Source organism: Semicossyphus pulcher, unplaced genomic scaffold, assembly GCF_022749685.1.
Source record: "Semicossyphus pulcher isolate SPU_LCO1_2020_fin unplaced genomic scaffold, fSemPul1.0.p SCAF_2, whole genome shotgun sequence".
In the NCBI taxonomy this organism is placed as follows: Eukaryota; Metazoa; Chordata; class Actinopteri; order Labriformes; family Labridae; genus Semicossyphus; species Semicossyphus pulcher.
The window spans coordinates 23684402-23700477 of NW_027211693.1; the positions used below are offsets into that span (position 1 = coordinate 23684402).

The 16076-nt window shown below is 42.2% G+C and overlaps 1 protein-coding gene across 2 annotated transcripts in view; it reads left to right on the top strand.

Moving 5' to 3' along the window:
• The window catches only part of LOC138598552 (glutamate receptor 3), an 89908-nt gene that overhangs the window by 41446 nt on the left and 32386 nt on the right, over window positions 1-16076 (top strand). For both annotated transcript variants that reach the window (XM_069670349.1, XM_069670350.1), the window contains exon 4: window positions 3773-3960. In XM_069670349.1, coding sequence (XP_069526450.1) covers window positions 3773-3960 — 188 coding nt within the window. The remainder of the gene's footprint in view (window positions 1-3772; window positions 3961-16076) is intronic.

Below are 16076 nucleotides of genomic sequence, written 5' to 3' on the forward strand. Positions count from 1 at the left end.
TGTCACTGTTTTGATTGAGAGATCCCAAACGGCAGAAATTAAAAGAAAAGAAATCAAAAGAAAATTTTACTACCAGAAACGAGGGCTGCGCCATGAATCGTTCAACAATCACAATTGCAATGTGCGCATGTGCGACTGCACATCACAGGACGTGCGATAGTGAAGTAAATTTACTGACACACGTCAACCTGCTACTTTTTTGTTGCTCAGTGCAAAACGAAAACTTTCCAGTTTCTGGTTTTCCATGATTAATCTACAGGAAAAGTCCATCTGATATCACATTAGTGCAGCTCTTCACCACAGCAGAGTGAACTGACTGCTGTGCTGTAGAATCTGCATCACCTGCCTGTAAACAAGCACACGTCACTGTGCACGTGCAACTCCAACTGTACTGTCACTTGACCAAATGTGGTAGAAGTATTAGAGGAGTTCTGTCCCAAATAAAATATGATAGTTAATTGTTTATATGGACATGAAACACACTGCATTGATCTGATATAATTCCCTGTATTTTTTTATATCGCAATAAATAACGGAGAACAAAAATTAATCGCAATGTCACTTTTTTCCAGTATCATGCAGCCCTACCAGAAACTGTCACTATAGTATAGAATAAGGTCTATGAATATGAACAAACATACATACCACATGTTGAATATTCACAATGTACTATGCGACTCTGTATGTAAGCCCTTACGTTTACAGTGCATGATGTGACTGGCAGCTGTGACATGACAGCATGTTAAAACTCTGCCTGTCTCCATAGCATGATTAGCTCTGAGCAGCGTGATCAGCAGAAGCTGCTGCATCTGTACGGCGGGGATTTATAGGTGGTGATAAGGAAATCTCGTTGTTGTCTTCCATAATTTATGTAGTGTGTGACTGTATTACATTTTTAGATGCAACACAGCTGCGGGGCTCCTGAAGGCGTAGAGGTGAACGGGATTTATAGCTTTTCTCCATGTTGGAAATAAATATCGCTAACAAAAGCGTTTATGAGAGTCTGTGGTGTTGTGTCGGAGGTTTAAGGCATTGATTTGCTGAAGCTGATATGAACTCTAGTCCAAGACAGGTGACTGGCAGAGGTAAATCTCTGCAGAGAAGCATGGATAACAAAATCATGTGTTATTTTTACTCACTGGCAGATATGAAAAAGAGGTCGATCAGTCTTGTTGCCGCTGTCAGATTAAGTCGCGCTTTTGTTCAGATTGGATTCTGAAGGCTGAATCACTAAACTTTTTTTGCTGACCGTAGAAGAACCAGGAGCAAAAGTAATCCATTCCTGGACAAACTATTTACCACCACCTGATTCCATCTCTTAATTTCCATACAAATGTAAAACTAGGCAGGCGTGGAATCTTCTGTGAATCTTAAATGAATCCAGTTGTTCCAACAGTTCAGGGTCTGCCGGCGGCACGAGGAGAAGAGTGCCGCACAAATCAGCAATTTCAAAATAAAAGCCCTGTGTGATTGTAATCTGATTGACAGGGCATTGTTTCCTTTCTTTTGCGTACGAGTTGGTATAATTCATGATTTTCTCGTACCTCAGACCTCAGAGATGGCAAATGAAAATGCACAGATTTCTTTTTGACAGAACACTACAGATACTCGAGCCGGATTCCCTGTGAGCATTTCCTTTTGCTATTCAAATCTTCTGTTGCATGTTATTATGTCTTTGAAGCAGCACATGACTGAATGATCTCAGCCCTGAAACAAATATCTTTTATTTTAACCAATATGCATAGCATGTTGTACATCCAATGCGATTACTGCGAGTTTAATGGTTCAATGGCTTTTTTTTTTTTTTACCTTTTCTAACCATATTCCCGACAGTTTCCAAACCAACAGAGACCACTTTGACCCAGTTAATCTGCATGACATCTCTTAATGTGAGAAGCTTTTATTGCTGGGAAGCCTGCCATGCTATCCAGCTGGCTTGCAGTTGGTGAGGTTCTGAGCATATGCCTGAGGAAAATGAATAATGCAGTCATGTTATTCCAGCCTCCACTCTGTATCTTTTGCTTTAGGTATAGCGGAGATGTGAGAAGGTATGGTGCATGAGAGAATTCTTCTTCTGCCGCGGCGCTCATGTAAAAATGATGAGACATGAAAAAAACTTCAGACGTTTTCTCTCAGAGTAACATTGTGGCTTTTGTCCAGATAAAAAATCCAAGTATATTTGAGGTTTTACGCCTTCAGACTTCACTACGTCTGGTTCTTTATTGCCTATAGTGTTTTACTTCCTCTCTACTTATAAGCAGTTCTGCAACCCTGAAGCACAAAGCAGCTACATTTGTACTTCACATGCCCTCAGCACAACGTCTGAACTCAGTGGCTACAGGTTACATTTGTACACAAGAGGCCGAACTCCTCCGAGATGTGACCTGATAACCAGGTTGCAAGATAACCTTGAGGTCTGGCAGGCTGATGTCTCCAGGCATTATGCCACTGCTCCTCCGGACAGATGACACACAGTGCGTCAGTGTTTCGCTCCTTGCTGTGCGGCTCGCCAAAAGATCATCTGCCGGAGTGCAGCCGCACACGGTGCAGCAGCCTCAGAGCATTTACAAATCAGGAAAAAAACGCTGCTTGACCATTCAGATGGAATGGAAAAGAAGGGAATTGCAGGAGCTGAGAAATGAAGAGAGTCACAAAGTGGTTTTCTTGTTAGAGCTGTTGTTGTTGTGTCTTTGGTCTCTGTGCCGGCTTTGTTGGCTGTCTGCAGCCGGTTCACTGAGATAAGCTTGTAAGGATAAATGGCTCAGAGTAAAAAAAAAAAGTATATGACGAATGTTTACTTTGCCCACTGCTGCAGATTGTGTCTGACACTTTGCATAATACCAAATCACATGCAACGATAATGATCATGGTATCTATCAAATATATGTCTGAATGTGTGCCAGAATTTGCTGCTGCTGCGAGTTTGTTCTCTCCCTTTTTAGTGTGACGTAGGATGAAAAATGAACAGAGATATGGAAAAGAGGCTTATTGTACAAACAGTTTGCTATTGCATTGTCCGTGGCTTAATGAAACACCAGCAGTGTGCTTGATTTTCATTAATAACCTTCGTGTTCCCTCTCGCCCGCTGTACATCGGAGGGGAGTTAAGCCATTTGTATTTCGGCTCGTGCTACGTGCAATCTATCCCTGCAGAAATAGGACTATATTACTCATTCTGCGGCGTGTGATTTGACCACGGTGTTTCTGAGCGCTCTCTTAAATGAAAATATTTCACGTGTGAATTAATCATTAGAAGGGCTCATTCTCCATTCTTCTGGTAGGGTAATGATCTCTTCTTACCACTGGCCTGGATGAATCTTTCATTGTCTTTATCTTTAAACGAGTTGGCACGATCCTCCGAGGAGACTCCGGCCGCGCTGTGTTTCACCGCACTGTCAAACTTAACATGTGGCTAAGCTAAACGCCGTAATTTAATTGATGCCAAGCGCAATAACATCACCCGCTGATCTTTTAATAATATGGAGATACGATTCCTGTCCTTTCACTTCATTATGATATTGCCTTCTCAATATGCAAATGTAAATGCACACTGGCACACAAAGTCTAGACTCTAGACAATATTTTAGAGGGCTTGGACTCTTTGGGATGCTATTTTAGATTGTAATGAGATGGCCTTTCAACCTTTGGATTCAAGCAAAAACCTCTCCAGAATAAATTAGCGGCCACTCAGCTCTTGCATAACTGTTTCTCCTTTGTGTCTAATCCTCTGGGCCTCTCTCTCTCTCTCTCTCTGCATCTCCCCCTCTCTCTAGGTTTCTCCATACTGCAGGCCATCATGGAGGCAGCAGTAGCCAACAACTGGCAGGTGACCGCTCGCTCCGTTAGCAGCACAACAGATGCAGCAGAGTTCAAGCGCATCATTGAGGAGATGGACAGGAGGCAGGAGAAGCGCTACGTGATTGACTGCGAGGTGGACAGGATCAACACCATATTAGAACAGGTGAGAGCCAGACTCACCCCACATGTGATGATAACAGAACCTAAACAAGGATTAAAGGGCCACTCTACAAATTTTTCGATGATGCCAAAATCGAATGACTAGTCGTGTTGAATGCTAATCAGCCTGTGAAAACAGCTGCATCATGTCTTCTGAGTCAATTCACTCGTTATATTACAACAGGCTGGGAGGAACATTTTAACATAAACTGGAAACATGGAGTTTTATACAGTCGATGCAGCAGTTTAACATGCAAGGAAGATTTAACATAGGCTGCTCTTGTGTTACATACTGGGAAATGTAGTAGAGACGAATACACAGTTGGATCATGTTTAGTATAAAATATAATATATATATTTAGATTTAATGACGACATGCAGAGTGTCTGAAAGAATTATAACCCAACTATGCCAGTAACCTCAGCTCGACAGCATTTGAGTGTCTTAAGCCCCTTTCCCACTGGTCACTAAACCCACTAGCATACACCTCAGCTCCAATCGGCATTGATGGGAACACAAAACCCGGGTCGACGCGCCAATCTCCGCGCGATGCTGTGCTCCGTCGGTAACTTCTGCGACTCCTCGCCATCTCAGCTGCAAATTCCGCCCGTCTCCGTCCGAGCAGCGCTCGAACATCGTTCCACATTTGTCGGTGCTGGGTTTGAAAAACACACTGAATGAGTAATAGATACAATAAAGACCTAACCACGTATCATCTTCACTGTTTAATCCTGTCTCCGGCGCATTTGTGACGTCAGGCGGTGACACAGCAGAAAAGAGACCAAAAGGAGTATACTTCACTGGTAATGGGAAAACAGACAATTGGCATCTATAAGCGGGTCTTCCTGGGTCTGAAAAACACGCGTCAACGCGCTAATTTCAGTGGAAAAGGGCCATTAGGTTAATTCCAAGCTCGATTATGCGCTACTTGCTGAGCACCAAGCGACGCACAGGCAAAGTTAGCGACCAGCTAAAGAATAGAGAGGACAGTTTAGTAAACTAGAGAGTCAGATTGTTCCCTCAGGAGTTGGTTTGTTTGGACCTTATCTCTATAAACAGATTATGCATATGAACACAGAATATGTAGGACCAGGACAAGATTTGCTTTAATTGCCATAATGCCTAATCGCTTATCTAAATAACCACTCGCTTCACCGGAAGCTCCAAAAAATGCGCAGCTGTTCCTAAAGGCTATATTGTTGTTAGACGATTACAGATGGGTTCCGAGACTGGTTGAGACCTTAAAGAGACGTATGTATTCTGACTCCAGTCGGCTGACTGAATAAATACTAATGCTGCGCCAAGGCTACATGGATTGCCAGTGGCCAAACTTTTCATGGTGATAATATGTCAATGTTTTCCTGTGAAAGCACAGTACTAAATTGGTGGAGTGGCCCTTTAATTTTGGGATTCAAGCTATAACAAGGTTAGAGGCAAGAGTTGTTGTTTTTTTATTTGCTCTCTTTTCAGAACAAACTGATTTTTTTTTAGTGACACAAGTCAAGTTTGTGTGACTCATTAAGGTTTAACTATGTGTTAAGTTGATTGTTATATACAGCCGTAATCCTACCTCTTTGAGCAGCTCAGTTTGGTGTTGTTTGGTTGCTATTTTTGAGGCTGGCCTGTTTTAAAGTCTGTGCGTTGAAGCTACCAGAGAGCCTGAGGTCGAGAGGTCTGAGCGTGAGCAGCCATTTGGGGAGACCACGGATGATGCATCCTTTTTAATCCTCTTCTAACAACCCCAAACCCCTCCGTCCTCTATCCCGTCCACTGCCTGAGGAGCAAAAGAAAGGTCCACCAGTCCTTGTAGTAGGGAAACACAATTACCATGAATAGATGAGTGGCTATTATGCCGTGCATCTCCTCTGTTCGCCTGCCCTGCTCCACCCTGCGCCCGCGCGCTTTCGGCTGCCTGCTTACAAGGCAATCAGCTCCTGAATTGGATTCTGCTCGTTAACATTCATTTAGATATCGGCTTCTCTCTGCCTCACAATATCCCCTCAACGACTGTTAGTCTCACTTGTTTTTTATGAATCTAATTTGATCCCAGAGTCATAGTTTAAAGCAGAATGGCTTTTAGTATTAATTTGCTGTGTCTAATTTAATTCTTGTGTTGCAAATTTCCTCCCGTTACAATCCAGGGCCTAAACTGAAATCTATTTCTTTCATTTGTATGTTTAGAATACGCATCAGCTTTTAAGAAAGGCTTAGAATATTCATTACAGATCACATGTGAGGGATATTAATTTTTGCGTCTTTAATTGCATTTTTTCTGCCTCTTGCAAAAAAATAAGGACGCAGGGATAATCTGTTTGATGTTCTCCGGTTTCTGTTTTTGTTCCTGTCGATGCAGAATTTCCGTTTCTTCTAGAGGGAGCTCTTTCTGTCTAACAAACATCACAGGCCTGTTTCAGTCTTACCTTTGATAAAGCAGAGAAAGAAAAAAGCGTTTATGACCTTCAAAGCAGCAGTGTGCTCCGTTTTGCCCCTTTTTTCAGCGACAACCTCAGCATGGTGTTCTTTTTTTTCCTGTTGGAGCTAATTGAAATAATCTGGCCAGCTCTGCCGATATGGATGAGTCACAGGCATTGAGGGGAGCTGCTGGACTTCACTCTGCAGCTGCCCCCTATTGGGCCGCAGCATTATACACTGAAACAAGGATGGCCTGTCTCCCATGAGGGCAATCACATCCAAAAATGGCACCCCACCATCAGCTATGTGGAAACCCACTGCTCCTACCTGCTGCCGCGGCTCTATTTACCGATGATTGAGTTTCATCTCTGGAGGACGGGAGGGAGAGTTTGAACAGAACCTGTGTGCCGAGGCCACTGCCCGTGTGTCGCAATGTCGACATGTCGCTTCAATCCGTCAAGGTCAGTGCTGTTGAGAGAGGATCACGAGGCAGGACAGATCCAGCAGCTGATTGCTGGGGGAAATGGGAATCAGCTCAGTGGCTTACTTTTATGATTTCAGGCGGAGTAATCCCACCTCAGAGTGAATGTCTTTATACCAGGAAGTAAGGTTCATGGACTGTAGAGTCGTGTGGAATAGACAATTGTTAAGCTTCTACAATTTAGTGCAATTGTAGCACACAAAGAAAAGCCAGTGTGCTGCTCTTCATTAGCATCGTTAATAATCCAGTCTTTTTTCTTTTAAGACAATTTTTTGGCTTCATTTGCTAGGACAGCTGAAGATAGACAGGACATGTGGGAAGGAGAGAATGGGGGGTGACATGCACCAAATGATCAGCAGACCAGGAGTCGAACCTGTGATTAGTGCGACGAGGACTGTAGCCTCTGTATATGGGGCACCTGCTCTACCAGCTGAGCTAAACCTACACGGTTGGTCGGTCAGTTGGTTAGTTGGTTGGTTGGTCAATTAGTTGGTTGGTTGGTTGGTTGGTTGGTTGGTCGGTTGGTTTCATCGTGTCATGCACAAAAAGGTGCCCAGACCACATCAGAATCAGAATCAGAATCAAGCTTGATGCCAAGTAGGTTTACAAATACAAGGAATACGAGGAATTGGGCTTACAAGACACGACAAACAAAACAATATTACATCAGTAATATTTGTAATGTCAAAGGGAAACCCAGTGTTATATATTTAGTCACATACTGTAATCACATACAATTAAAGTCATGTTAGTTATGTGCTGCTTTATACTTGTGTACGACTGGATTTCAGAGGAAATGACTTTTAACTCACCAACATTTCATTCATTATGACTGGTGACATCATTTTGATGCTTCTTACTTGTTAATGAATAATAATAATGATCCAATGATATGCACCTCAAACAAGTAATGATGATACTTTGCCAGTCAATACTATATATTACTATATAAATTGAGTATTTTTTACAATGTCATACTTTGTCTATCCCAGTAAATATTCCATTACGGGATTAACAATATTAAAATCAAGATAATAATCTGTTAATATTTTCATTGATACTAAATTTACCATTAACATGTTAACAAAATGTCTGTTACATGTGTTGAAAACTCTTTATGGTGTTCTCAATTAGATTGTTTTATATGAACAACAGTCCAAAACTTTTTTTCTCCAGTGAGCTTAATATGGATGAAGGAATGAATGAATGATTCTTAAATAATGACTAAATATCTGACCAAAAGCCCTCCAATTGGTCACTTTACATGTAAGATTTCTGTATTTGTGTGGGGGTCTTTTCTGATTTTCCTCACTGCTTTGAAGTGGGAGGGGCTTAGCTGGTAAAATATGACGTCACGTTCTTGTGTGCACCAATCAAAGTGGAGCAACATTTGAATCAAAACCTGACAACATTTGTGTGTTGTATGCCGAAGTAGCCTGCACTGTCAATCAAATGAGATCAAACCCCACCTACTCAGTGTTACAAAAAGCAGATTGAGCGACATTTTTAAGTGATATACTATTAATATATTGTTCATCATATTATTTTAGTCAATAATTTGAGGTTATATAGAAATACTTACATTTTTAAAGGGGCTTTAATAGGCCCAGATTGACACATATTTATCTTTATTCATTAAAATAATGATGAGTTTTTTTCTGTTGATGGCTCATTTTATTGATTTTCTTATTGTTTGAACTGTACTTCATGAGCCTAGGTGTAGGATAGCACTTCCTCTACATGGACGAGGGCTCATCCCACAAACATAAAAAAACACTGGATGAACCTTGTGTGCAGTCGTAAGCGCACTCAGCTGAATTTCAGTTTTATTGGCTTCATTTATCACTTGACATGATGTAGGAACACGCGTATAGAAGTATTTGCATACTGCTGCATCAGGAGCAGTTTTGTTTGCTCGTATAAGAGCAGAGTGAGTCTCCCCACAAATTTGTTTTGGGTTGCTGAGGAGAATGCTACGCCGCGCTATTATCATTTCATGCTGTAACAACCACTCAGGATTTATCGCCCATATGACTTTTCCATCAATACACTGCACTGCAGATAAATTAACCCAATGGCAATCCTTCCCTTACGACAAAAAGGGGAGAGCCACCGCCAGCAGTGCTCCCTGAATCACATCCAACAAATGTGCTTCATTCAACCAATGAGGTTTGTTATGTGCGGAGGAAAAATGTGGCATTAAAGAAGGGCAGCAAAAACGAGCACTATGATTGAGTTAAAGATAATGATAACCACTTCTCATAACGAGGAGTTTGCAGGTCTGTGTGTGTGCCTGCCTGTGTGTTCGGCTCTGTAATGCCTCGTATGCTCACGTCTCATCTCATCCATCTCCGAGATTTCACATATAGCATCATATCTTTATGCTCCTTCCTGGCCTTCTTCCCTCCCGGGATTTCTGTGCTGGAGTTTGCTCAGAGGCAACAACCTGCTCATCACTAGTGTAAAGAGAGGCAGGCAAAAAAAAAAGAAAAAAGAAAAGAAAAGAAGGAATGGCGTCTGGGACAGGCCCAGGGCACGCAAGCTGTTCAAAGACAGGCAGGCAATGAGCGCTCTGCCAGCCACAAAGATGCATTTTCATGGGTAGAAAATAAAACACAATAAGAAGTGAAACGGATTCACAGAAAAAGAAAGAGGAAAATAAGCAAGGTACATCTGGGGATTTGTTAGAACAACATTCGCCCGCCTGTGGAGGCATGAAGGGTGGCCATATCGACTCCCCATGGAGAAACTGGAGATCCTCCATTTCTGCTCTTGAATGAAGAAGAATTCCACATTTGGCGGTGTTATAGAATATATAATCTTTGTGTTACGTTAAATCCAGGAAAGGGGAAGGAATCTGACTGACAGTATAATTACCGCAGTCTTCAATAATGTTAATGACATGGCAGTACCAGTGTTTGTACAACAAGAGGTGACATTTGTATACTCATGTAACATCGGCAAACATACAGTATATGTAGCTTAACAAAAGTATAATAAATCAAGCCGATTTTGGGCTCGATGTCCCCCTTCAGACAATAGTAAATATAGTCCCTATTTTGTTGAGCCAGATGGCCAGATGTTCCTGTGGTGTGAGGTATGTTAAAAGTGATTTTACTTCCCCCAATCTACTCGGAAGAACGTCATGGCCGCAAATACTTAATATCGTAAATATTAGGCATGTTCATTATTTACAATCCAATATCCTGTTTTGTGGGGGGGAACCCCGAGGACAGCCAAGCGTGTGTTCTGTGGATTGTCACGTGGAACGAAACTGTAGCCAGTTGAAAAGCAAGCCGACTGAAGAAGGAAGCACAACAACTGCAGCCATGGCAGCAAAAGCAAATGCGAAGCATAAATCAAAATGCACATCAGAAATGGAGGACCATAATTAATTTTTTCTTCGTGAATTTTCAGTAAAAAGTCCAAAAATCGTCGCCAAGTCTTCCTGCCCGTCGTCCGCCATGTTTGTTTACTCTTAAGTCTCATTTGACCGTGGGAGATTTTGTGAGATCTCCAGTTCTGAGAGTCGGACTCTGGTTGTTGGTGAATGAATCTGTTACTGTATGTGGTGTGCTGTTTTGGTCATATCATTGCTCTCCACACACTACAGGAACAAAACCGTTAAATCTATTGTTATTTGTCATCATGTGTGGCTTCTCTCACATTTAAACATCAGCCTTAAGCCTTAAGAATATAACCTTGATGAATGTACCCTTGCGGTTGATTTCACAAACACGAAATTAACCACATAGACTATATTTCTTGAAAGATTGAGGAGGAGAGAGTTAACAACGCAAGCTTAGGTCGCTTCTAATATAAAAGGTGCTCCTGATCTCAACATCAGGTTATGTTCCCCAGGTTACTGATAGGAAGGGCTGACGGAAATATACCTAAAGCCTTCCTCTCAGTTTGAATCCAGGGATACGTATAGTGCCTTCAAATCCCCGGCACCAGCCGTGGCTGTTGAGGGCCATTTACTAACTGAGATTATAGAATTAAACTGGATTAGAGCGTTATCATTAAACTGAATGTGACCTGCAGACTCCACCACTGAATAAGAGGCTCAGACCGGTGTGCTGCGACTGACAATTTACACATGCAGTTATGACTACATCAAGAATACAGTGTTCAAATAAGACGTGAAAATTACCTTGTTTGTTTCCAGTGAAAACAGAGAAGGACACCTTCCTGATTCGAGGCCAAGTTTGAGGGCGGTTTCAGTCATTCTTTCCGCCCAAAGGATCAAGTCTCACATTGTTCTCATATCTCAGAGCGATCATAGATACAAGAATCTGAGGACGAGTCAGGTGATTTGAAAAGGTTCTGCATTGGGAGAAGGCCAACACTAGATGCCCCCTGTTTCTTAAGGGGCTTGTATCACGACTGCCAAGAAAAGCATCGCAGCCACAGCCGACACCGGCCATTAATTAGGGAGTGTTCCACCAAGAGCACTTCTACAGAGAGCGTTGAAGCAGAGATGGAGGCCGAAGAAGAGGAAAATCCTTTTATATCAGAGCATCTGTCTGTGGAGTGGAACACTTTGGTATCTCTGCAGCCACTACATTAAATGTTACACTTTAAGCACCTTTTTATTAACACTCTGATTAATAATGCAAATGTATACTCCATTATAAGTAAATGCACATTAACAATGACTCAAAGCAGCTATGTGGAGTTTATTATGGCAGCTCCTTGGAACTAAATCCGTTTGCCCCGGTGGTGTAAAGATCCTGATCTGGCTAGCATTTATTCGTGTGAATATATTATCACGTTAGCTAATAAAATGTGAGCTACTGTTACATTAGCTTAGCAGCCAAAGGGTAGACTGAGAGCAGTAGCTGATATATTTAGCTTTTATTTTCAGACACGTCTTATCACTAAAAATTCCACTTTTAAATGTAATTACTAGAAAAATGAAAAAGTTATTTAAAGTTATGACATTATTTGAAGTATGATGAGTAAGTGAGCTTCAGTAAAGGTCTGGTTTTATAGATAAATGCATTCAAACCAAGGTGATACCTGAAACATCTTCAATCACCTCATTCTGGATCCATATGAGCTTTATAATTTACTTAAAAATTTAATTTATTTGGTGTAATTTCAAGATCATATATCATTTGATATTTATATAGTTGTGTATAGTTTTACTGTCCCCCATGGATGTAGCGTCCACCTACAGAAGAACTGTGCTGAGCCAATTATCCCCTCCTACAAATACACTGAATATTTCAATTTATACCAATTATGTGCAGAGAAGGAAAAATACCCAAAAAAATTAATGGTTTTCGGATTTTGCAGTCTGTTTTATATCATTATACCCCGATCAGCCATAACATCATGACCACCTGCCTAATATTGTGTAGGTCCACTTTTGCCGCCGAATCAGCCCTGACCTGTCGAGGCATGGACTCCACTAGAACTCTGAAGGTGTGCTGAGGTATCTGGCACCAAGCATTAGCAGCAGATCCTTTAAGTCCTGAAAGTTGCGAGGTGGGGCCTCCATGGATCGGACTTGTTTGTCAGCACATCCCACAGAGGCTCAATTGGATTGAGATCTGGGGAATCTGGAGGCCAAGTCAACACCTTCAACTCGTTGTCGTGTTCCTCAACCAATCCTGAACCATGTTTGCAGTGTGGCAGGGCGCATTATCCAGCTGAGAGAGGCCACTGCCATTAGGGAATACTGTTTCTATGAAGGGGTGGACTTGGTATGCAACAATGTTTAGGTAGGTGGTACGTGTCAAACTAGCATCCACATGAATGGCAGGACCCAAGGTTTCCCAGCAGAACATGCCCCAAAGCATCACACTGCCTCCACCGGCTTCTCCGCCTTCTCTAGCCATAACAGGACCGGGAACACCCTATAAGAGCTGCAGTTATGGAGATGCTCTGACCCAGTTGTCTAGGGTTACAGTTTGTCCCTTTTCAAAGTCGCTCACATCCTCACGCTTGCCCATTTTTCCTGCTTCCAACACATCAACTTCGAGGACAAAATGTTCACACGCTGCTTAACGCCTCCTACCCACTGACAGGGGCCGTTGTAACAAGATAATCAATGTTATTCACTCAACCTGAGTGGACGTCAATGGTCATAATGTTACAGCTGCTCGGTGTATATATGTAAAATAACTAACTTGTAATTAGTTTGGTGTATGAAGGGTTGGTTGGAATAAAGGTTTTAAAGAAGTAACCTGAGGCTTCACTGATTTATTTTTGATATATTATACAAATACATTTTAATTTAGCAAAAACATTCAACAATTAATGAATGTGAAAATATTTGTTAAACACTGCTTCAAGGCCATGGCGAACACTTCCAGTTTCTTTAAGAGTACGAGTTTCATACGTACGAAGAGGCTGAAAGTAATTGCATCATTATTTTCTCCTCTTTTTCATGTCTCAGAGACTGGTTTGTTATTTACAAACTCTGTGGAAGCTGTCATTTTCAGTCTGCTTCTTCCTGTGCTGTGGCAAACTTTGCAGAGGAAAGGTCAAACTCGAAGGAAAACGGTCTGGCGTTTATTGAAAATGTGGAGCTGTAGTTTTACATTTAGGGCTCGGGCTGGCAGGGCTGAGGCACAGCAAGGCTGGATGAGGGTGAAGTCAAGGTCATCCCTGTTGTCTGTCCCCATCAGGCTTAAAAGAAAACTCCAGTCTGCAGAATACTGGCTTTTCTTAAAGCAGCAGAACAAAAGGTGGAGGAGCCAGCTGGTGGATTGATGTGCAAGAGGGTACAATGTAAAAAAAAAAAAAAAAAAAGAGGAATGGCATTTTTAAAGGGGCAGCACAAAAAACATTATTCTCTTCTGTGTCACTTGAAAACAGAAGAATTTGCATGCAGGCTGATGTTTGTTTGCATAAACTCTGAAGGCAATTAAGCAACAGATATGAGTTCAAGGAGAACAGGAGGTGGAAAAACAGATGAAAAGAAAAGGTGTCGGAAGAAAGATAGTTAAAAAAATAAAAGTCTGCTTTGCAAATGTATCCAGTTTAATATGAAGGTGATTAGCCAAACCGTTGCAGCAAAGCTAATGAGCAGAATACTCAGGGAGAGTTTTGACCCTTGACTTCCAAGGCTTCCGCCATTCCTGAAAACGTCAGCAAACACATCACAACTCGTGAACTTTGAGATCTCAGAAAACTTTAACTCACAAAGAGGGGGCGTTCATGTGGATTCTTCTTGTAAACGCGATAAACACAACCTTGATGAGAAGGCACCGTATGCAAAGATAAATATTATACCTGTTAGCTCGGTTCAAAGAGGAAACCACGTCTACCAACACCTCTCAAGCTCAGTAAATAACACATGCAACTGTAAATGTTGCTTTCATCCACATCATGTTGGTACTACAGAATCAGGCAAGCTGTTTCCAGCCCTAATGCTAAGCTAAGCTAATCACGTCCCAACAAATATAAATATTGTACCTGTTAGCTTAGCTCGGTTCAAAGGGGAAAACAAATCTACCAACACCTCTCAAGCTCAGTAAATAACTCATGCATCTGTAAATGTTTACATCCACATAATGTTGGTTGTACAGAATCAGGCAGGTGTTTTCAGCCCTAATGCTAAGCTAAGCTAATCACATCCCAACAAAGATAAATATTGTACCTGTTAGCTTAGCTCGGTTCAAAGGGGAAAACAAATCTACCAACACCTCTCAAGCTCAGTAAATAACTCATGCATCTGTAAATGTTTACATCCACATAATGTTGGTTGTACAGAATCAGGCAGGTGTTTTCAGCCCTAATGCTAAGCTAAGCTAATCACATCCCAACAACAGCTCTGTATATGTGACATTAGCATTGATCTCATCTCATTCTCAAAAACAAGGTTAATAAGTGTTTTGCCTTCAAATGTTTGTAACCTACCAGCACTAGTTGGAAGTCTTGCTTACTAATTAAAATGGTCGAGGGTAGCTGCTGGTGCGATCTGGCCGGAGGATCTGTGTGCCTCTGTGTCACCAGTGTCTCACTGTGCTTCATCCCAAGGTTGCTGCTCGTAGTTGTTGCCAGGCTGGCTGTGAGCTGCGGGCTGCCGGTGGGGGATGAGGCCTTCCTCTGCCCAGCTCGGGGGCAGGTGTGGGGAGGCTTACAGCCAGAGTCAAGGTTAGCACAGGGTGAAGGAGTGCAGAGCTGTGGGGTTTGTCCAAGAAAAGGCAGCAGGGCTTAAAGTCTGAGAGTCAGACTTGTGAACAATAACGGCGAGAGTAGCTGCGATGCATGCAGCTCGGAGATTTCTTTCCATGGAGTTTTCTGTCACTTGCTCATTAGATTGATTGATGCTAAAAGCCAGCTCGAGGTATTTTTGCATGGATCAGCTCATTGCTCATTTCCTCCTTGCTTCTATATCCTTTTCCTGGTTTGTTTCCTTTCTGTCGAACATCCTGCCGTGTTGGTTGTTTAAAAAGAGGAGAGCAGACCCACCCAAGCAGAATTATAGCGTGAGAGAGGCTTGTGTGTTTGTGCTTTCTCATTTTTGTCAAATATCCTCTTAATGTTTTTGGGGAGAGTGCTCTGTCCAAGCAAGGATAAATGGTATATTGTTTGGTGCTACTGTATACCAGTGCTCCCAGGTCAGTCTGAGTTCACCATAAAAGCTGTAATTGTATTCGAAATGGGTGAAACTTAACACGTCCTTCAAAGATTTTTTGCAGCAAGTTCACTTTTCATCACTCCCTCCAACCCAACGGGAATGTCGTAAACGATCCACAGTAACAAATATCCAACGTCCGCGGCCTGACACGCACACACAAAAGGATGATTAACTGACAGTTTGTTTTTGCGACAGAGCCAGAACATGTGCAAACACGCTGATTTTGCTGTAAACTTGTTGCCGTGTTTGTAGAACGCAGATGAAAACCGAGACATGGTTGACAGGTTTGAGCATGGCAGCCTCTCAGAAGTCCGTCCACGGCACACTGCAAACTCATGAATAACAGACCAGGCTGTGCAGGCCCTGTTGGAAAACCCTGTCCGGCATATAATGTGCAAAAGAGCCGGGACAATTTGGAGTTCCACTGCTGGATTTATCTGTGGTCCTAGAACAAAAGGAAGTAGAAAATCTGGAATAAAAGGCAGCATATGGTGTGTACCACAGTGATTGAACGGCTTAGAACACCACTTACTATTTTCAGTCGGGCTGCGTGGGTTGAAAACATGCTGTTATGCTCCAAAGGTGTGATATTTTCAAAGCAGAGCGAGATCTACATCTTACCGTCTCACTG